Source organism: Sebastes umbrosus, chromosome 15 (assembly GCF_015220745.1).
Source record: "Sebastes umbrosus isolate fSebUmb1 chromosome 15, fSebUmb1.pri, whole genome shotgun sequence".
Taxonomy (NCBI): domain Eukaryota; kingdom Metazoa; phylum Chordata; class Actinopteri; order Perciformes; family Sebastidae; genus Sebastes; species Sebastes umbrosus.
In genome coordinates this window covers 32,070,704-32,094,544 of record NC_051283.1, presented here as the reverse complement: position 1 = coordinate 32,094,544, position 23,841 = coordinate 32,070,704, and the positions used below count along the sequence as shown (strand labels likewise).

The window sequence follows — 23,841 nt, the reverse complement described above, 5'->3', positions numbered from 1 at the left end:
AGCGAGCAGCGCTTTAATTCAAAGATCTCCCCCACGATACACAACAAACATTAAACAAGGGTTCATTAAGGTAAAGTAATTAGAGGAGTGTATGTGCAGTCGTCACAGCCAAATACAAAGAGCCCTCCTGTGAGTTTGGAAGGTCTTCAAGAGTCTCCAGCAGTGAGACGGAGAGAGAAAGAGTTTGCTCCTTCCTTCTTCACCTTAGTCGGAGATTCATGTGAAATCAATTGGCGGTTTGTGTGCAACAAAAGGAGCGTGCTCATTAGTGGAGCGCACACACTTTGGTCATTTGTCTTCTATTCACTAGGTGGCCGGAGGGCACTTAAAATTCCCATCGTTTCCTCGGCAGATATGCCTGCTCAGCCCATCCAGGATCCTCCACACAGTGTGTGTGTGTGTGTGTGTGTGTGTGTGTGTGTGTGTGTGTGTGTGTGTGTGTGTGTGTGTGTGTTTCAGTGGGAGTGTGTGAGAGCGATCCACCTGCCTCTGCATATCTGTGCTAATGTGCAGCAGCTGGTAGCGTATCGCCCTACAACTCATCACATGCCAATTATCTATGCCAATTAAATCTCTACTCTGATTTTACTAAATCTACCAGGTAAACATGTTTAACATGTAAACACTACAGGTAGACCTGTACTATCAGACCTACTGCTGAACATGTTAACACTACAGGTAGACCTGTACTATCAGACCTACTAATGACCAGCTGCCTAATATTCAGTAGGTCCTCCTGACCCGTGGAGGCATGGACTCCTCTAGACCTCTGAAGGTCTGACCCGTGGAGGCATGTACTCCTCTAGACCTCTGAAGGTCTGACCCGTGGAGGCATGTACTCCTCTAGACCTCTGAAGGTCTGACCCGTGGAGGCATGTACTCCTCTAGACCTCTGAAGGTCTGACCCGTGGAGGCATGTACTCCTCTAGACCTCTGAAGGTCTGACCCGTGGAGGCATGTACTCCTCTAGACCTCTGAAGGTCTGACCCGTGGAGGCATGGACTCCTCTAGACCTCTGAAGGTCTGACCCGTGGAGGCATGGACTCCACTAGACCTCTGAAGGTCTGCTGTGGTATCTGGCACCAAGCCGTCAGCAGCAGATCCTTTAAGTCCTGTATAAGTTGTGAGGTGGGGTCTCCGTGGATCAGACTTGTTTGTCCAGTACATCCCACAGAGGCTCCATTGGATTGAGATCTGGAGAATCTGGAGGTCGAGTCAACACCTCCAACTCGTCACCATCCACATGATGTAAAAGAAAACGTGATCCATCAGACCGGGCCACCTTCTTCCATCGCTCCTTGGCCAGTTCTGATGCTCACGTGCCCATTGTAGAAGCTGTTGGTCGGTGGACACGGGTCAGCGTGGTCACCCTGACCGGTCCCCAAACGCAACAAACTGCTCCTCACTGTGTGTTCTGACACCTTTCTATCAGAACCAGCATTAACCCTTTCAGCAGTTTGAGCTCCAGTAGCTCTTCTATTGGATCAGACAACACGGGCCAGCCTTCGCTCCCCATGTGCATCAATGAGCCTCGGGTCTGACCCTGTCGCCGGTTCACCGGTTCTCCTTCCTTGGACCCCTTTTGGTAGGTCCTGACCACTGCAGACTGGGAACATCCCACAAGAGCTGCAGTTCTGGAGATGCTCTGACCCGGTCGTCTAGCCAGCACTATCTGGCCCTCGTCAAAGTCACTCACATCCTTACGCTGGCCCTCCTTACGCTGGCCCATTTCTTCTGCTTCCAACACAAAGTTCAAAGTTCTCATTGGTCTCCAATCACAGAACTTTATTGATGGATCCGTTGACATCCTTCAGACTATTTTAGTTCCTGAATCCAGATGTGTTCTGGTCAGACGAGGCAGTTCTCAGTATCTTCAGAACATAACTGTATGCATATCAAACCTCTTTTGACTGTTGTAGGTGTTATGAAATGAAATCTTATTACTTTATAAAATAAATGGAAGATCATTATAAAGTTTGCTCCCAGATGAAGATGTGAGATGAAGATGTGAGATGAAGTGAACAGCAGAACTCAGTGACCCTCCTTCATGTTCAGACTAGACTAGATGTTCTCAGCCCGTCCTGTAGAACGTCAGCCTCAGTGAAAGCCCGAGGCTCGGGTCCAATACACCAGACTGAAGATGCCTGTAGAGCCATCAGATCTGTTCCCATCAAACTGCCTAATTCCTTTCAGCACACACATCCAACTCTAAGCTGGCTTCATCGTTGAGGACTAGTAATTGATATCCAAACATCGGCTGCCATAAATCACACTCAGACGGCTTCTTGGAACAGAGTGTATAATGTGATTTCATGATATTCATTCTGAAACTGCAGCATGAAGAGACAGAACATCCCAACAAAATGAAACAGAATCAGTGTGGAGGAGCGGCGATCTCCCGCTGATTCAATAAATCCTCTTCATGTTATCGACGGAGGTGAGGAGAGACGGATCAGCAGCTTCCTGGAGGCAGCCGGTAGCACGGCGTAGCTTCAGGAGGCTCACTGAGCCCTCCACAACCGCATCTATATAGTGTTATAATAATGTAGAACTAATAATGTATTAATAATATCAACCTGAGAGAAACCAACAAGATAAGAAGATAGATTTGCTTTTTTTATTTACTTATAGCCTGATAACATCGGACGCTCTCCGTCCACACGCCGTTACATATGCACTTGTATAATATATACACAAACTACGTACCATCATCTGCGTGGTCGACGTCAGACTGGAGACGGAACCTCTTAAAAGATGGTGAGTAGTACTTGCTCTCTTCCCACCTTTTATGTTTTCTTTAACAGAAAGCAGGTTTTATACTGCGACACAATCCAGCCAACAGTAGCCTCAGTAAACTACCAGCTGATCTCCAGCTGATCTCCATCTGATCTCCAGCTGGTCTCCAGCTGATCTCCAGCCTGTTGCCTCCTTATTCAGGTGTTTGTAGTGAAATAAGGTGTCGTATCCATAACTCCTCATTCCAACTTCACCAATCAGCCATTCATCGTCCGTGCAGCGCTTTCAAAGTGAGCGACGGGAATGAATAGAAACAGCGTCTGCCTCATGTTGTCTGATCCAATAGAAGAGCTGCTGGAGCTCAAACTGCTGAAAGGGTTAATGCTGGTTCTGATAGAGAGGAGTCAGAACACACAGTGAGGAGCAGTTTGTTGCGTTTGGGGACCGGTCAGGGTGCCCCATGCTGACCCGTGTCCACCGCCATAAAGCGCCTACAATGGGCACGTGAGCATCAGAATTGGACCACGGAGCGATGGAAGAAGGTGGCCCGGTCTGATGCATCACGTTTTTCTTTTACATCATTTGAATGGAAACGAGTTGGAGGTGTTGACTCGACCTCCAGATTCTCCAGATCTCAATCCAATGGAGCATCTGTGGGATGTACTGGACAAACAAGTCTGATCCACGGAGACCCCACCTCACAACTTCCAGGACTTAAAGGATCTGCTGCTGACGGCTTGGTGCCAGATACCACAGCAGACCTTCAGAGGTCTAGTGGAGTCCACGCCTCCACAGCAGACCTTCAGAGGTCTAGAGGAGTCCACGCCTCCACGGGTCAGACCTTCAGAGGTCTAGATGAGTCCATGCCTCCACGGGTCAGACCTTCAGAGGTCTAGAGGAGTCCACGCCTCCACGGGTCAGACCTTCAGAGGTCTAGATGAGTCCATGCCTCCACGGGTCAGACCTTCAGAGGTCTAGAGGAGTCCATACCTCCACGGGTCAGACCTTCAGAGGTCTAGTGGAGTCCATACCTCCACGGGTCAGACCTTCAGAGGTCTAGTGGAGTCCATACCTCCACGGGTCAGACCTTCAGAGGTCTAGAGGAGTCCATACCTCCACGGGTCAGACCTTCAGAGGTCTAGAGGAGTCCGGGGAGTTTTTCCTGGCCACAGTGCGTTGCAGTGCTCTTGTTGGATCTCTTGGTGGATCTCTTGGTGGATCTCTTGGTGGATCTCTTGGTGGATCTTGTTGGGTCTCTAAACTACAGAGTACGGTCTTGACCTGCTCTGTATATAAAGCGTCTCCAGATAACTTCTGTTATGATTTGACGCTATATAAAAATAAATTGAATAGAATTGACCGGAGGAGCCGGGGATCGAACCGCCGACCTTCTGATTGGTGGGAGACCCGCTCTACCACAGCAGAGCTACTAAAACACCCAACGGCTAGAAGCAGTCGATACCGCATGGATACACAGTAAAGTACATTAAGAGCGTGGGTGTCTCTGAGCCGGGAGAGGTTGACCTGTGACTGCAGCACAAAGAGAGACGACCACTCTGTTAATCATTTATGAGGCTGACTGCCCTTCAACAGGCCTGGTAAACACACACACACACACACACACACACACACACACACACACACACACACACACTCCACAATTAGAGCCAATTATGTCCTAATCAATGAAGGAGATTCACATTCTCCAATGAAAATCTGATAAGAGTTTAACAGCCGGGGAGGTCAACCTGAACCCGCTCTATTCGTCTCCATTACCGGGCCGAGAGGGACAGCGTGAGGGCTTTAAAGACAACAAGACAATAATGTGTCTGCAGCGCTCACACACACTTTTTAAGAACTCAGTAATCTGCAGGGGAGAGTCGCTCGATGTCTAACCTGTGAAACTACAAATGAGGAACGGAGAACACCAGAGGGTACGTCTGAATATCCTCTAAAGCTCCGTTTGGACCGGATTAATCCAGTCTTATCCGTTGTTGTATTGCTTCCCTAATAGGCCTCTATGTTGGTGTTAACGGATCTTTTATCACATTAACAGAAACACTGTAGACTTCCTCCGTTTCAACACAAACGTCACATTTCACACTGAGCTGAAAGACAAGCAGCTCTCTCCTCGTCTTCTTATTCAGCTGCTTCTTAGCAACCGTCTTTTTTAAGACTTCAGAATTCACCAGTGGGATGTTTACTGACGGATTTTATATCGTAGATCAAAAGGTTTAAATCTCTTCAGCTTGTGTTGACCACAGACCTGATTACAGACATCTAACCCACTGACCTCCAGACAAGGGAACCGGCAACCTGCAGCTCTCTGAGATTAAAAACATGAATTCAATTCAAGACTTTTAACGTGAGGGATGTTCTCCTCTTCTCTTCTTCAGTGTGTCCTCTCGTCTGACTCTTGTTATTTCACCTGAGGACACGGAGTCGGTCCAGCTTCAGGAGACCCGCCAGGCATTTATCTGACACTAAGCAGGCCTGTATTTATCTGGCTGCTGATCTGAACCGTTGGACAGTCGACGGCTGTCTCAGGTCAAGGGATGGCAGCGATTAGAGGGACTTTGGGACGCATTATAAAAGTGTCATGACTGACAACTAGCTGCCTCGTCATCATCCATCACAGCTCCTGAGCCGGCCTCATCATCGGAGGAGGACGGGGGGAGGGTGTTATTTATGCGAGGCGTACCTGACGCGTGCCCTTCCTGTCGTTGCCTCAGGTGTGACGAATGCCGGCTCTGCTATCACTTTGGGTGTCTGGACCCCCCGCTGAAGAAATCCCCCAAGCAGACGGGATACGGCTGGATCTGCCAGGAGTGTGACACGTCTTCCTCCAAGGTGAGTGGGGAGATGCCTGGATGAGTGCATGGATGGATGGATGGATGGATGGGGGGGGATATAGTGCTGAGATATGAACTGCTGCTTGTTTTTACCTGTGGATTTATTTGGTCTAAAGTGTAATGACCAAACAGAGGAATGTTATCTCTATCTGTAGGTGTAGCAGTGTGTGTTCAGTTTATCTGTCTGTGAATAAATGCTATGAAACTACAACTCCTCCGCTCCGCTCAAGAGAGCCAAAGAGACCGGAGCCGACTTCCTGTATCCTGCAACTCCGGCTCTGCCTCTTAAGGTGGACTGTTAAGGTGGACCAGCTTTTCTCCTTAAAGAGACGAGCCGCTCCTCTGAGCCGCTCAGCTTTAGAGTTCATTATTAACATTTCTTTTAACCGTTTTAACCGATAGTGTTAATCGGTTAAAATGCTTAATGTGGGTTAACGGTTAAACGGTTAATTATGGACATCCATAGTGTGGATCTGGCGTTGGTTGCTTCGTAACGTTAGCTGATAAAGTAATTTGCAAAGCTAGTTAGTATCATGGAGCCAATGGTTCAAATCAAATACAGGAATATTACAGATAGTAACATTATTCTGGATATGATAAAGGATTGTAGTGTCATGTGACTGACCGATGCCCACGATGCTTGCTCACGCCCATAGCTCACCTGTAGTTCACTTAACGGCCACCGGGGTCATTAATAAGACGGGACCTTTAAAGGCACCCTGTGGAGCACTGAAGCGATTTGATGCTGTTACTGTTAACTAACACAGTTACACACAGGGATGTGATCCGTGTTCCTACAGATGGGTTCATCCTCTCCACTCGCTGACAGTTGGTGGCAGTGAAAAGAAAACCAATGTGACAGAAAAGGGCAGAGAAAGAAGTCAAGATATTCCACTAAATCACTTAGTAAATGTTTTATGAGAAGTGAAATCAATGGAAGACATTTGTTGAACCTCGAGGAACGATATCTGTTCACCTTTAAGTTGTGATAATGACAGCTGGTCGTTGTAAGAATACACAGACGCTGAGTTTGATCACTACAGTTCAATCCTGTCTGACTTCTTGTTGAGCATTTGAACCCTGAAGGCTTCATCTACCTGGTAACTACAGGATAGATAGATAATCAAGAAGTAAAACAGCGTTCAGTAGCTCTCCATCTCAAAGATAGATCCCTAAAGGATTTCATCTTCATGAAAACGCAGCACAACTATTTTATTTCTTTTTTTCATTTAGTTGTTTGCTTGTTTTTATGATGTGATGCTGAATTATAAAAGCTGTATTACAGGAAGGTTAAAGCTCTCTTCAGATGTTAACCCGTCCCCATGGAAATGCACTATTAGGATGCTTTTACATCAATATACAATGTAGTGCCTCAAACAGCAGTGTTTTTATTTGGCATTCAGTATTATATAAATATATATATATATATATATATCTATATAGCTATAGATATATAGCTATATAGATATATATACACACACGTGATGGTCTGATCTGATCTGTGATAACTGAGTCGTAGTTTTCATACAAATGAAGAAGACGTGAATCAAAGCTGAATCTGAGCATCAGTCCAGGCAGCATGTTCCAGTATCAGATGTGAACATCTGGATTTGGGGTTGGTTCTGGTCCGCTGGGAGTCCACTCCAACCTCTAATGAAGCTCAGCACGGTTCTGTTGAGAAGAAACCAGCCCATCTGGATCAACTTCTGTCCTCAGTCTTAGTTTCTGACTGCTGTTGACTGGAGTTCAGTAGATAACACAGAATCCTCTTCATTCAGCTGGTAAACCATATTTACTTCTATTTACTTTCTATTCTATCATCTGATTCTGGTTCCAGTTGAGAGGGTTCCTTACCAACAGATCAAGTTATTCTGTCCTCCAGACAAACACAACCAGAGGTGAATATTGCTGCTATGATAAGACATTATCCATGAGATGGGACGAGTGACCTCCTGCATCACAGTGTTCACGGAGGCGTCCCTGACGGGGGGGAGGACTTGCCTCGGAGGAGCTGTTGGTGGAGCATGGCCTCAGGTGGAGGACCGACACATCAACCTCCTGGAACTGCATGCAGTGTACCTGTCCCGGTCCTCCAACACCTCAGACCCCAGTGCTGTAGGGATGACTCACTGACTGAGTGGCTTTAGTGCCACAGCGATCTCTACTGTAGCTCCATGTCACATCATAATGATCCTTCTGAGTTCCATACACAGATGATGCCTCCCTAAACTAAAGACTAACGGGACTGTATCTGAAGGCCTAGATCTAAACTAGATCTAGTTCCAACAAGACCTCAAACCAACAGAAAGCCTTCGTCGTTGTCTTCCAAGACAATGTGAGAGCTTCGTGATGTGAACCAGACAACATGGTTCATCAGCTGCCTTCCAGGACCATCTCTGTTACAGACTGAGAGTCTTCTGATGTGACACCTTTATGGTTCAGGTTCTGTTCAGTTGAGACAACTGAAACTACTTGATTAAGTGTATTGAGATATCGTGGTCATGGTTCGTGTGTGTGTGTGTGTATATGTTCCTGCTGTAGACCTTTAGCAGTAAAGACAAACAGTGAGTATGAAGCCAGTCCTCTGAGGCAGCTCTCATCATCTCCCTCGTTCTGCCACCTCTCAGACTTTGGTTCCTCGTCCCCTCGGGACTCTCTCGTTCCCTCTGGACTATCTCGTCCCTATGAAGTTGCTCCCGTCCTCCCCCTCCTCCTTCCTCCTACTTGTTAACATCAAATGGGAGACCCTCCCGCCGTCGGCGCTCTGTGCCCCGGAGCAGCTCGACATTTGGCTGGTGACGGGAGAACAGCGGTTCGCTGTGTTGACATGACAAATTAGTGTGAAGGTTTCTCTCTCCGTTCCTTCAGCCAGCGGAGATCACTCCTACTGCTACTTCAGAAAGTAGCTCATAAAGATATCTGTGAGTTTACAGTAGTGAAGTGTTGGATGTGAGTTTGTCCGGGTGACAGAAGCCAACACGTGTTCTCCGTGTCGGGTGTTGCAGGGCCACATTTTGAGAGGCAGTTAAGAATGTGACATTTTTGAGAAAGCTGGTGTAAAGACCTTTTAAGGCACGCGGTGCTCAGAGTGGCTCAGTAATAGCAAGTGTGGGGAGATAATTGACTCCACTAAGGGCATCTAAAATGCACTTTGAGATGAGAGCTGTATTTAAGGAAAGTTTTATTATCTGCTTTTAAATGCCAAGTCATGCACCGTTTTTGCCTGTGGGGGGAGAATGTTTTTTTTTAAATGCCAGCATTAAGTGCACAGTATTACCTGATCATTCAGCTGCTGGCGGAGATAGCAGACGGTCAACCCCTCCGCCTGACAGCCCACTGCAGAGAGCGCTGGAACGGTGCAGGGAGTGATTTGTCAGAGCTCCCCGCAGCCACCGCTCTTATCTGAGAGGAAGATATACGACATCTGAAGGGAAGAGGTAGGAAGCAGGAAGAGGCACAAAGTCTCCTACAGGAAGGGATGCTGACCGCAGTTCAGATTCAATGTCTGGTTTGAAGGCCGGCCGGTTTGTGTGTGTTGCACTAAAGATCCTAGGAGAGGTTTGTTAGTATAGAAGTAGAACATGAACATCAAACGTTAAGTTCTCAGTCATACCGAGTGGTGTCCGTCCACATCTCAACGCAACATGATTAAGACCTGTTAGCAGTCAGACTGCAGTCATGAAGAGACGCAATGACTCATACAGACGGAGATCACTGCTCCCTGGTTGTAGTTCAGTCATGGTCGCTCATTTTAGATCAATTTACTGCTTGTTTTGGTTAATCCAGACAAATCAAAGTACTTCATCACATTGTTACGAAAAGTAAATTCAAGATTAAGTTAACGCTCCCGGACGGTGAACTGAAGACAGTGAACGCAGCATCACAGCTGCTAAGTTAACGCTCCCGGACGGTGAACTGGAGACAGTGAACGCAGCATCGTAGCTGCTAAGTTAACGCTCCCGGACGGTGAACTGGAGACAGTGAACGCAGCATCGTAGCTGCTAAGTTAACGCTCCAGGACGGTGAACTGGAGACAGTGAACGCAGCATCGTAGCTGCTAAGTTAACGCTCCCGGACTGTGAACTGAAGACAGTGAACGCAGCATCGTAGCTGCTAAGTTAACGCTCCGGGACTGTGAACTGAAGACAGTGAACGCAGCATCGTAGCTGCTAAGTTAACGCTCCCGGACGGTGAACTGGAGACAGTGAACGCAGCATCGTAGCTGCTAAGTTAACGCTCCAGGACGGTGAACTGGAGACAGTGAACGCAGCATCGTAGCTGCTAAGTTAACGCTCCCGGACTGTGAACTGAAGACAGTGAACGCAGCATCGTAGCTGCTAAGTTAACGCTCCGGGACTGTGAACTGAAGACAGTGAACGCAGCATCGTAGCTGCTAAGTTAACGCTCCCGGACGGTGAACTGAAACACTGCAGCTGGCGCGAGGCACAACACAAATCTTGTGTGTTAACGGTTAATAATCGGTTAACGAGGGTCGGTTATCGGTTAAGAAAATGTTTCAAAATGAGCATCCCTAGTTCAAGTCATTTGTAGTTTTGGCTGTGACCAAACCAAATACAAATAAAGACGACACTAATGTTCCTCCTATATTTCCAAAGTGTTTGTCTCTTGTTGTCTCTTGTTGTCTGTGGTTGTGTCTGTGAGGTCCTGATTAATAACAGGATGTCTTTTTGATGATGGTGATGATGGTTTGTCTCTTGTTGTCTCTTGTTGTCTGTGGTTGTGTCTGTGAGGTCCTGATTAATAACAGGATGTCTTGTTGATGATGGTGATGATGGTTTGTCTCTTGTTGTCTGTTGATGATGATGATTTGTCTCGGGTTGTCTGTTGGTGATGATGGTTTGTCTCTTGTTGTCTGTTGATGATGATGATTTGTCTCTGGTTGTCTGTGGTTGTTGTCTGTGAGCTCCTGATTAATACCAGGATGTCCTGTTGATGGTGATATCTGCTGGTATTGTTGAGATGTTCTCAGAGCGGTAGTAATCCCAGCGGAGCTGGCGGTTCGGTGTTGCAGGAGTTGAGCGTCGGTGGCGTTGCTAACATGTTTCCGTTGTGCAGCCGGGGCAGTAAAGAGCTTTATTAGACAGGCTTGACTTCATTATAGAAGCTGTGTTTCTCTCGGCCTGCTCGGCTCAGATAAACCTCGCTCTGACCGAGGCCACGTCCCCCCCGCTGTCGCCCCGGGCCCCTCGCCCAATTGATTCCAGTAGTAAATTGACAGTGTTTCCGTAATATACAGATGGCTTTTAATTCGAGCCCGTTACCGCGCCGAAGGGGGGGTGCTTGTTTAAGGCTTTATTTACACCCTCGTAGCGCCGCCTGGCATGCTGGGCTCCTCCGCGGTGAATCAGACCAGAAGATTTGGATAAAAGGTTTGAAATGCCAAAAGCTCTTAAAGTTGCCCAGGCAGTGTTTAAAGTAGTGAGCTGTGAACTCGTGTGGGTTGCTCTACTTTAGCTGCACTCAGACTCGTTGTCATCAAAAGGATTGCAAACTGTTGAAATTACCGTCCGTAAAAGTTTCATTTGCTCTCCTTCCTCCGCAGCCACGGCTCCACGGCTCCACTCCCACTCAGGAAACAGTCTGTATTTGAAGTTCTGTTAAGACCTCGCCGTATATTCAGCTCTGTTTATGTATACATGACAGTTCTGCGTTCACTATGTTCACTTCTCTGTGTTTACGAGTTAAATGGAAGTGTTTGTTCGTAGCAGCTAATGTTCATTTGGATGTCATTCCCAATTCAGAGGAAGATTACCTTTCCTCGCTGCGCCATCAATCAGAAGCTCCGTCGCTTGACCTGTGAAAGACTGTAATTAAGTTAGCCTAATTAACTTAATGAAGCGTCACGCTCGGCTGCTTTACGTTATCCAGTAAATTGAAAGAAAACTCGGCATCATTACTCATCAGATGTTTTGGTATTTAGAGTGGGGGGGTCTATCTGAGTGGAAGAATCTCACCTTTAGCCTGTTTCCATTCTCTCAACGAGGCCGTCTGATTGGTTTAATCCGTATCCTCGCTGTATTTATGGAATGAAGATGAAGTGTGAATGTTTTGCAGTCTCTGATCTGAGCTGAATGTTAATGACGTTAAGGAGCGCGTGATCAATAAGTCCGGTGGAGGCTTTTACTGAAGCGTATGAAGTGCTTAAAGCACGAGAAGCTCATCAACGACGGCTGTCTCCTCGACGCGGCCCGAGTTTAACCACAGTTTAATGTGATTTAAAGGCGAGCGGGGGCCGGCTAAACTAGCCTGCGGGGAGCACGGGACACGGTCAAGGGTGGCCAGGCGGGCGCCGAAGACGAAGAGAAAATCAATGGCGAGGAGTCACCTCAATCACTTTAACTAGGCGCTGCAGACGCCCGCGTCCCTCTCAGGGGCCAATTTGTGGAGTAAACAGGAGTGTGTGATTGCAGCCCGGGTCCCCGGTGGCCCCCCCAGCAGTCATTTCTCTGGACCGGGCTCATTCTAATAACCCTCTTAGCGGAGAGCGGACATGAGGCCGTCGTCGGACCCCCCCTCAGTAGTTTATGGTCATAAACAGTGAAGCAGTCACTTTCTCTTTTTATGGCCCTTTGTTAAGATAACATCCCCACCAGTCCCCGGCTCCTGCTGCGAGGCACAAAGCACCACACATCCTCACCTATATTCACTATAAACTTTACTTTCACTTCTCTTTGTGTGATCCACAGCTGAACATCAGGATCACTTCTGGCCTTAAGGTGTGTTGAGGGCTGACAGGAAATGTCCAGTGAGACTAGAAAGATCCGGTTATATGTTGATGCTTTCTCTGTTACCGAGGCCAAGGAAGGAGGTCATGTTTTCACCGCCGTTGGTTTGTCCGTTAGCAGGATTACTCCAAAAGTCCGCGATGGATTTGAATGAAATGTTTTGGAGGTGGGCTGGGGGGGGGCTATGGCACAATGAACAATCCATTAGATTTTGGTGACAGTCCGGCTCATGATCCGCCTCCTTCCTCCTTCTGAGAGCAGAGATACGTGTGTGGATGTGTGTGGAGCTGCTGTCCGTCCGCGGTGAGAAGGAACAAAGCGGTAGCTGACGGAGAGCTAGCTGGCGGTAGAAACACACCGTGTTGATAACAAGCCGACCACCTCACGGTACCGCCAGCTGGGAGCTGGGATCTGGTTTTAAAGTCACGCACCTCGGCGGAGATCTGCGCTCTCTGAGTGACATTCTAGTTTAAAGTGTATTAATTCCAGAAGAGATCAATGAAGAAATGAAACACTGTTGAGTGTTCTGTAAGTTGTATATTGCTCTCTGCTATCTATAAAGACAGAAGAGAGACTGTTGGAGAAAAGTGTATCTGTGTATTTTACCAAAAGAGAGAACGGCAGGTTGATGCTGCAGAGAGCTCCGGAAAACACCTCATCATCAGCGTAGCATCAACACGTGCACATTAAGAATTAAGAATAACGTCACATTTAGCATTGTGCTACAAGGTAGAGTACATGATACAAAGCACATTCATTCACAACTGCTCCAGATGTTTAATGAGATAAAGCCTATAGTTGTATTGATTATGAGCATATTTCATAACGATGTATCCAGAATATGAGCTGTTTGGTGTTGAGCTCCTCTCGTACTGTACAGACACATTTAACAGGAAGCTGGTGAGCAGAGCGCCGTCTCATCGCTGCGTCTCATCGCTGCGTCTCATCGCTGCGTCTCATCACACCGCCGTTCTGTAGACTGCAGCCTTCTTCTGCTACCAGCGTCCAGCGTTCCTCCTCTCACTGCTACTGATCCACGTCTTCTGTCTCTGTTCTGGACCCACCGGGATCATTCACCATCACTAAGCCCCATAACTCACTTTACATTGGCTACGGATGTGGATGCAGATTGTTTACATAATTATAACATTAATAATATTAAAAATACAATAAAAAAAATCACAAATGAATCTAAAACATGTAACATTGTTTATGGTTAAAGAAACGTTTTGGAACATAAGTTCATTTGCTTATTAGTGAGTATAAGAAGAGGTCATCAGTTAGCCTAGCTTAGCATAAAGACTGGAAACGGGGGGAAGCAGCTAGCCTGGCTCTAAAGAGCAAGAACTCCAACGTTAATATCTCATTTGATTAATCTGTACCAGGGCTGTTGGTTAAAATGCTTAACGTGGGTTAACGGTTAAACGGTTAATTATGGACATCACTAGTATAAACCTTGTCATTTCCATGTGTGTACTTGTCCAGTAGAGGTTTTAGGGGAACCTGCATCCTCCTGTATATTCAGGTTAGGTTTCATTATGCCGTGTTGTAACATGCGTTCATCTCTTAGTCAGAAGTCTCTGACATGTTGTGTAATGTCGTGTGGTCGCGGCCTCGTTCAGAAATAAACAACCACTTGTCCCTCCGTGTCCGAGCACTCACACCTTTATGATGCTCTGCTTTATTGTAAAAGCTCTCCTCTCTCCGACTGTAGATCCTCCTCCAGGAGGCGTCTGTAGTTCTTTGACGAGGCGATAAAAAGAAAAACCTGCTTGTGAATTTTGCCTGTGATTAAATTAGGCGTCGCCTGGTAACTCTACACTCGGTATCAGTCACGCCTCACTAAAACCAAAATACGTTTCTTGGAGAGAGAGAGAGAGAGAGAGAAATGGGACATTAAAGAATGCCCTTTGTAATAAATGAAATGGGAATTACAAATATGCGCAGTCATGAAATTTAATTGTGCTCTGTGGCGGCTGGTCGGTGGGGGGGGGGGGCTGAGGAGCAGAAGTGCTGAGGGCAGAGGTGGTTAAATGTAGCGCGTAACGCAGCGCCTGAACGGGCTAATGAAGCCGCTGTTTATGACCCGCTGGTACTGTGTCATCTCCTGAATGGCAACAAGATGCCAGAGCACACACACACACACACACACACACACACACACACACACACACACACACACACACACACACAGAGGCGCACACACACACACACACACACACACACACACACACACACACACACACAGAGGCGCGCACACACACACACCCCCCCACACACACACACCCACACACAAACACACACACAGAGGCGCACACACACACACACACACACACACACACACACACCCCACACACACACACACTTCTATCTGGTCTCGTCTGTAGTTAAAGGGACTGTTTGTTAGAATCAGAAATGTCTTGTTAACAGCTTCACCTGTGGCCGTTAAGTCAACTAAAGTCAGCGTCCTGTTGCTGGAGCGCGCATGTGACACCGACCCGGGTGATTTATAGTGTAAGTTACAAACAGTACCTTAAATGTGTTAATATGTTGATGGTGTTTTAGAGGAGAAGAGGCCAAATATCTACAGAACTTCAATCTACATCAGTACAGACGGTTACGCCCGGAACACAGCGGGAACGTCAGCAGCGCGTGGCGGCTGCGTTACCTGTTGTTTTTCAGGTTAGAGCAACCACACTGCTCGCTGCATCTCTGCTGCGTCTCTTCTAGAGATTTGAGGTCTCGCCTATTTTTGATGCGTGCCGTGCGGTTCACAGAAACAACAGACAGTGAAGGTGATCTATTGATTACAGTTTTGATGTCTCTATCTGTAGAATATGTTACGGAGATAAAAAAAAAAGACTTGTTTTTAAATCAACACTTCCTACTTTCATTTCAAAATAAAAGCCCTCAAGTGTTTTTTTTTCTGTGGACAGAATTTCTTCATTTGTTAACACGAGGCTTTTATTCTGAAATATGTGCCGGACAGTGTTGTAGAACATGCAGTGACTTGCAGAGCTCCATGAAGGAATATAGTACGAGGTTTTAATGGTGGATTATTACTATTATTTATTAATTACCTCACGTTTCTTAACCTTTCTCTGTCTACAATAATTATAAATGATATTTATAATGAAATGAAACGGACATTATGAAAGGAGAACTCTGTGTAGAAAGAAAGAGCTGACAGCAGCAGAAACGCAGGTGGTGTGAACACCCGACGCGTGAATCACACAGCCGCCACGCCACGCAGCCGCCACGCCCTGCTGACGTTCCCAGTGTGGACGAAGCGTAACTGTGAGGGTAGCTGAGAGGACACTATGAAGCAGAGTCTCGTCTGCATACATACACACATCGTGCAGTGTAACACACACATCGTGCAGTGTAACACACTCATCGTGCAGTGTAACACACACATCGTGCAGTGTAACACACATCGTGCAGTGTAACACACACATCGTGCAGTGTAACACACATCGTGCAGTGTAACACACATCGTGCAGTGTAACACACACATCGTGCAGTGTAACACACATCGTGCAGTGTAACACACACATCGTGCAGTGTAACACACACATCGTGCAGTGTAACACACATCGTGCAGTGTAACACACACATCGTGCAGTGTAACACACATCGTGCAGTGTAACACACATCGTGCAGTGTAACACACACATCGTGCAGTGTAACACACACATCGTGCAGTGTAACACACATCGTGCAGTGTAACACACATCGTGCAGTGTAACACACATCGTGCAGTGTAACACACACATCGTGCAGTGTAACACACATCGTGCAGTGTAACACACACATCGTGCAGTGTAACACACATCGTGCAGTGTAACACACATCGTGCAGTGTAACACACATCGTGCAGTGTAACACACACATCGTGCAGTGTAACACACATCGTGCAGTGTAACACACATCGTGCAGTGTAACACACACATCGTGCAGTTTATAAATAAATAAATAAAAACAGTGAAAGCAGAAAACCTGATCAGAGAATCCGTCTCACTAATGAACCTCTGATTCTTCGTGCGTGCGTGCGTGCGTGCGTGCGTGCGTGCGTGCGTGCGTGCGTGCGTGCGTGCGTGCAGTTAATGGTACGAGCAGCAGGGCTGTGAGGCTGAGCAGTGTTACAGCTGGACTGTTCTCTGTCCCCCCCCACGGTTACGTCTGAGCTGTCCTCGTCTCTCTACATCACATGACGGCGTTCTGCTGCTGCCCTTTAAAAGCAGACCTCAACTCACATGAAGAATCTGGCATTTCATTATCATATATGTATGTTAGAGCCAGAGGGCTGCCAACCAACTCTCCTCTCCTCTCCTCTCCTCTCCTCTCCTCTTCTCTCCTCTCTCCTCCTCTCCTCTCCTCTCCTCTCCTGTCCTCTCTTCTCCTCTCCTCTCCTCTCTCCTCTCCTCGCCCCTCTCCTCGCCTCTCTTCTCGGCTCGGCTCCGCTCCCCTCCTCTCCTCCTCTCCACTCCTCTCCTCTCTCCTCCTCTCCTCTCCTGTCCTCTCCTCCCCTCCCCTCCCCTCCCCTCCTCTCCTCTCCTCTCTCCTCCTCTCCTCTCCTGTCCTCCTCTCCTCTCCTCTCCTCTCCTCTCCTCTCCTCTCCTCTCCTCCTCTCCTCTCCTGTCCTCTCCTCCTCTCCTCTCGTCTCCTCCCCTCCCCTCCTCTCCTCTCCTCTCCTCTCTCCTCCTCTCCTGTCCTCTCCTCTGGAGACAGGAGGACAGTCCCCTCTGTCCTCTGTCCTCTGTCTCTGGATCAGTGGCTGCACATTTAAATACACCAACATGTTCTGAACTCAGATGATATTCCGTTTAGAGTAATAGTTATGACTCATTGTTGTCGTCTAAAAACAGGATCTAAGATCTGTCCTCCTCCTTTGATTACATATTCATCACATATTCACAGTTTGTTTCAAAGACGCCTACAAATCACAAGGAAGGAGACCGTCCGTCTTCTTCCACACTCGTTATTGACATGATCTTATATATAATAATTAACGTTATCAGTCCAACAGCATCTGAATCAGTAGTGGAGCTTCCAGCTGTCTCAGTCCTCCATACATCTGGCTAGCTCGCCAGCACTGTCCAGCATCTGTCCTCAGTACGTCCATGTGTGTTGATGTGGGACGTCCCTGTGATCGATGCCCGTGCGTTGGATCCCGCAGCATCAGCATGCTGGCTGGGAGTTCTTGATGTCTTTGGCAGTGACCGAGAAGTCTCATTCTCCAGGCTGCCACTTTGTCCCTTTAGCCTTGGTAGTCCCTCGTATAGACGCTTGCTGGTAGCGTGCTCCTTCTGGTTGATGTTTAGTACCACACGCAGCATTCTGGTGTAGCATCCATCCAGAGACTTCTGTAGGGCTTCAGGGTCCACAGACTCCACAGTCAGTAGAAGGACTTGATGTGTCGGAGGAGGTTGGAGTTCCATACGGCCATATGGCCATGCCATTCAGGGCCCGTTCCTCACCTTCAGATCCTGCTCTGATGAGTTCACCCATGAGCCTGAGGAGTTTAAGTCATTGTCTTCCTTCCATCAGGTGAAAATAAATTGAAAAAAAACAATGTATTATCATCACCATGAACCCAGCACTGACCCTTTCAGAATAAAAGCCCAATAACAGTTTAACGGTACGCAGAAATGATATTGACTATTGTTGTTAGATTTTAATCTCAATATTTCTGCGTGCTGAGTGGACACCAGCACAACTCCACATTAATTCCCTATTTACACGTCCAGATGTGTCACTGTGTCATCTGGATGTTGTAAATAGGGAATTATTTGCCGACACGTTTCCCACATTAAGAGGCAATATGTCGCAATCTATTGGTCTTCCAGGGAACGCAGCTCAACCAGGTCCAGATCAGAGTTATTTCAGTCCACATTAATAATACTATGACACATGTAATGACACGGTGTGTGCTCTCCAACAGGAGTTACACCCCCCCAACAGCTCTGGAGATGCTCCCCAGGTGACGAGCGTTTCATGATATGACTAACAGCTCGTCTTCTCCGTCTCTCCGACACTTTAAAGTGCACCTTGCTCCGGCAATTTGTGTGTAGACTCACTCCATGAGCCGACTACGAGGGCAGATAAATGATGGGGGGGGCCTGACGGAGGCAATCTGAAGCTGTAGCACCACTCGCAGCACGGAGAGGCGAAGGAACATGAAAACAGATGAAGATAGGGCCGGGGGGGGGGGGGGGGGGGGGGGGGGGGGGCTCTGCAGGATAATACCAGCCAGCCACGGTGAAGCTCGGTGAAGCTCTGTGAGTGCCGACACCTGTCTGTGATGGGTGTCTGAGGGGCTGCAGGATAAAGAGCACAGACATCCTGTGAAGGCCTTGAGAGGCCAGGAGGGACCGCCGGTGTCACCCGGCTCCCCAGGGACACACACTAAATCAGAGGACGGGGTGGGGGGGGGAACATCGCTGGCTTTATGAGATAGTTAGCATGCCGTGGCCCCTCCTCTGCTCTTGTTTCCCATTTAAGAGCTGACTGGCCCTCCGATAACGGATGGCGCCACAGGTAATTGGAAAATTGGCAGGCTTGTCAGGGAGATTTGGTGGATGGGACGAGTGTATACGATGGCGGAGTTCATGAGGTGTCACCCCACAGCCAGATTTATATCAGCCCTCTGGACCGGCGCCGCAACGTATCAGGAAAGACTTAAGCAAAAAGTAGCACATTCTTCTCTCCAGGAGGGAAAGAGACCGCATATCAGGACGGCTCGGAGGCAGCGACAAGGGTCCTGTTAGTAAAGAGATGATATACGGGGTCTTAGCATTAACCCTTCACCTTCATCTACTGGTTCTACACGGATAGTTTCCTACACTCTGATTACTTTACACAGTAAGATCCAGCAGATACACCAGTTCAGCTCATCTTCATCTTCATCTTCATGTGACACTTTACATTTCAATCTGAATTATCAGACGCTGCTTCACATGATGTCTGTTTTACTACTAAAGGCTTGCTGAGAATCTTCCCTTAAAGAGCCTGTTAGTAAGAATCCTAAATGTCTTGTTAACAGCTTCACCTGTGTCCGTTAAGTCAACTAAAGTCAGCGTCCTGTTGCTGGCGCTTGTGCTCGCTCTACATAGACATGAAGGAGCATCGCTCAACACAGTGAGGAGACACACGTCAGCTAAAAGCACCATATCACTCTATATTTCAGCTGCTTGGCAGTAATGTTAGCTGACCAGACCAAGGTCTCTCCATGAATCAATGCTGATCCTAGTGTTGGCTTTTCCCGCCTCAGCCTCCCGACCGCGGCCGGAGGGAACGGGGGAGACGCCGGAGTTTTGGTGGGAGACGATAACGTTTCTCTCTGCGGAGCCCCGTCACTTCACAAGACACGGAAACCTCTGTTGGTCTGGAGGAGCTGCAGCAGTTATTTCTGCACAAACGTCCACTGAACATTCACTAGATATTCTCAGAGCTAAACTAACTCTTCTGCAGTGTGGAGTGAGCAGCATGCACGTGAGAGGTGGAGAGAGAGAGAGAGAGAGAGAGAAGGAGCGTGGTGTGTGAGTGAAGGCAGGCAGAGGAGTAGAGGAGCAGAGGAGCAGAGACTCCGGTCCTGGAGACCAAAGCTACGGTCTCCCCCGCGTCCTCCGACCGCGGCCAACACTGTTTAACAGCTTCACTAGATACAACCAAGAGGTTTTGGTGCTTCACTGGAGTTTGTGTTGGAGTCTGAGTCTGAACAGCGGAGACACACGAGAGACCAGCAAGGATCTATACCTGAACAAGTTACTAACAGGAACTTTAAGACTTTATAAAACATATCTTATACTGAAGGTTAGTGATTGTTAACTATTGGAGCTATTGTTGTTATAAAGCTACAAAGATAATTTAATAAAAACCTAAAGAATCTTTAGACCAAATGATTTGTAAAGTCTAACGAGTAAATGAGTCAGTTTACAATCTAATGTTAAAGATGTGTTCTGTAGTTTAATCAGCGAGCACACGGTTGGGGTGGTTTGGTTTGTTTTAAAGTACTTTTGAATTACCAACATGTTCTGGACCAGATTGTGTCAGGGTGAGTCTATAAAGGAAACGTTGACAGTATTATAATCTGTATTAATAATGAACATGTATGTGAGGACACAAAGCCTCCGTATGGGGGTGAAAGCGTCTGTGATTGACGGAGCATTATCAGCTAGCAGCTAGCCGGAGGAATGTGGATTCGTGAGGCGTCGTGGGTCTGCAGGTCCTCACCTGGTGATCACACATTCTGCTGTGTAGATGTGTTTATTAACCTCTGGAGGGGGGGGGATAATTGTATCTGTCAGAGTCGTTTAATCACCGCTGCAGCTCTCACCGCCGTCACTTTCACTTTGTCTGTTTTACTAAATCAGCCGGCTGAACGCTCGCCCCCCCGACTCTCTGCTCTCTGGGTGTCACCTTCTCTCTGCTGCCTGTGAGACTCACGTACCGGACGTCTGGGAACCGGTCCATCATTTCATAAAACAGTCCATGTTAATGTGTTGGAATAATGTTATTACTGTTTGTGGCATCATCTATATCAGCAGGTCGGCTGTGTGTCTGCAGAGGGTCGACACCTTCAGTCGTCTCTCTGGGTTTCTGTTGGCTTCAGTGGTTCTGTGTGTGCTCATCTTTATCCAGCCTCTACTTCTCTTCTGTGTCCTCTCAGTGACTCACAACTTACATCTCATTTGGGTCCGGTACCTTCTCTGTTGGTCCATCACAGGCGTCTCCAACCTTTTCTCCTCTGAGAGCTAATTTGATAAAATGAAAGTGTCCGAGCGCTCCTCACAGCGCCACCAAGTGGTCCGTCACCAACAGCAGACATCATTTCTGTCTTACTTTCATGGTCCTTTAATAAAGTTTCAGCCACCAGCTGTCATCGCTTCTATTACAATCCCTCCATAGAAGTGAAGGGCTTTGTGCTTCGTTAGGATGTGTCCACTACACGAAGCCTCTGCTGCAGCGTTGGCCTTCTTCTGTCGTCTTTTAAGCGTTGCTTTCAGCTCCTTTACCTTCTCCGTTGGTAGACCGCTACCAGACGGAAAGTCCCGTGGAAAGTTGCCGTGGACTTTGGTGAAGCGGCGCTCGACGTTTCGTTTTCTACCGACTGACACGCTCACACCGCATGTGAGACACACACATCTGTCATCACACACATCTGTCATCACACACATCTGTCCTCACCCATTCCTCATTACAATAGTATATTTCTTGCTTTTTATTGGCCTGGCTATTTCCTGCGGTCGTTGTCAGATCTGGTGTTCGCTCGCTGGTCTGCTGACGTCTCCTGATGTTACTGCGTCGCTGATGTCACGAAATCTGAAAGCAGCTCAACTTGTTTAATTGTCGGCTGATCGGAAAATAATCATTTATTGTCAGAAGGGGGGGGGATGTCTGTGAATTTGCCTCACGGCTGCAGCTAGCACTGTGAGCTAGTCTCACTACGAGGCAGCACTAATCTCACTAATGGTTTAAACTTGTGCGTGAGCTCAGTTCCACGGCTGCAGCAGCTTTAATGAAAAGACGACCATTGATTGCAGGTTTGTGACCTCTGACCTCTGACCTGTGTGATGTGTCCTGTGTTTCCAGGAGGAAGAGGAGGAGCAGCTGGAGGAAGAGGACTCCGTTAAAGAGGAAACGGCAGAGCAGGAGATCCCAAACTGAACCTGAGCGAGAGGACACAAAGACACGTCCTCCAGTCTCAGTCGTCTCTGTTGTGACTACAGCACACGTAACTTTCTATACTAGCCTCCCAAAGTCTCCAGACAGCCAGCAGCCGGTCAGACAGTGACTCCACATAGAGCAGCAGCCGGTCAGACAGTGACTCCACATAGAGCAGCAGCCGGTCAGACAGTGACTCCACATAGAGCAGCGGCCGGTCAGACAGTGACTCCACATAGAGCAGCAGCCGGTCAGACAGTGACTCCACACAGAGCAGCAAGCAGAGAACACTATTTAAATGTTCATATCTCTAGATTCAAGGGTAGAGTTTGTACTTTTTATGAACGAGGCTGGACGGACGGACGGACGGACATCTCTCAGATCTCAGACATCTTCATGAAGCCACACGCACACACACACGCACACACACACACACCACTACGCTGCTTCTGTCTGCTGTTAACGCCCAGCCACCAGCCACCTGATGTATTTATGATACTTTACATTCAATCTATTTTCATACACTAATGATCACCAGACAGACAGAGAGTCCTGTTTACAAGACGACCCCAGCAGAGTCCACAGAACACTTCCTCTTCCTCCCGCCGGTGTGACGTCAGCAGCTTCCCACCGTCTCCGAAACACATTTCACTCGTTTGACTGGAGGATTTTATTTTTATATGTCATGCATATCTTCTTCTTCCTTCCCCTCATTTTAAATCTCTACTTCTGTTCTCTCTGGTTTACACTATCAGTATGTGAAGTATTGATTCTTTGTGTTTGAAAAGAAACCTTTTTTAAATCTTTGATTTACCGTTTCTTTAAGTGCAACACACAGTACCGATCTATTTTGTCATTGGATTTGTAATAAAATCTTCCATATTTAGGAACCGTGTCTACTCAGAGATTGTATTTACATCCTTCTTCTTTTCCTCTCTGACCTGCTGGTAGTCTGAGGTCCAGACCGGCTCTCTGAGCTCCCTGAATCACCTCTCACTGCTCAGCAAACGGAAAATCAATGTGCTCATAGCCGAACGCTTCGTCCACACTGGGAACGTCAGCTGCGCCTGGCGGCTGCGTCGCCAGCGCGGCGGCTGCGTGATTCACGCGTCGGGTGTTCACACCAGCTGCGTTTCTGCTGCAGCCCTTTCTTTCTACATAGAGTTCTCCTTTCATAATGGTCATTTCACTTCATTATAAACGTCATTTATATTTATTTTGGACAGAAAGGTTCAGAAACGTGTGGTAATTAATAAATAATAGTAATAATCCACAATTAAATCTCCGTACTGTATTCATTCATGGAGCTCTGCAAGTCACTGCATGTTCTACAACACTGTCCGGCACATATTTCAGAATAAAAGCCTCGTGTTAACAAATGAAGGAATTCTGTCAACGGAAAAAAACACTTGAGGGCTTTTATTTTGAAATGAAAGCAGGAAGTGTTGATTTAATGATGTAATGTTGCTGATATTATGTTAATATACAGTCAACAGATCACCTTCACTGTCTGTTGTTGCTGTGATACGCGCGGCTCGCGGTAAAAATAGACGAGACCTCGAATCTCTAGAAGAGACGCAGCCGAGCCGAGATGAGACGTGGCTCACGCGGTCAGTGTGGCTGCTCTAACTGGTTAACATGGACGTCAAAATAAAAAACAACAGGTAACGCAGCCGCCACGCTGCTGACGTTCTCGGTGTGGCCGAGGCTTAATTCTCTCAAACCAACTACCACATGTAATCTGATACTAAATACGGCAGATTAAGAGTAACGTAAGATTGATCTGAAGTGCTGATTCCATTTAGCCTCCATGACTGTTATCAGAGAGCTGGCAGATCATT

General features: G+C 47.4%; 1 protein-coding gene across 3 annotated transcripts in view; it reads left to right on the top strand.

The window, feature by feature from the left end:
* phf14 (PHD finger protein 14) overlaps positions 1-22,890 on the top strand; it is an 82,821-nt gene extending 59,931 nt beyond the window's left edge. For 2 of the 3 annotated variants that reach the window (XM_037794307.1, XM_037794306.1), the window contains exons 17-18: positions 5,469-5,586; positions 21,929-22,890. In XM_037794307.1, coding sequence (XP_037650235.1) covers positions 5,469-5,586; positions 21,929-22,003 — 193 coding nt within the window. In that variant the 3' untranslated portion in view covers positions 22,004-22,890. Of the gene's footprint in view, positions 1-5,468; positions 5,587-13,214; positions 13,272-21,928 lie in introns of those variants that run through there. The other variant, XM_037794308.1, reaches the window with a different exon arrangement.
* The last annotated feature ends 951 nt before the right edge of the window (positions 22,891-23,841 follow it).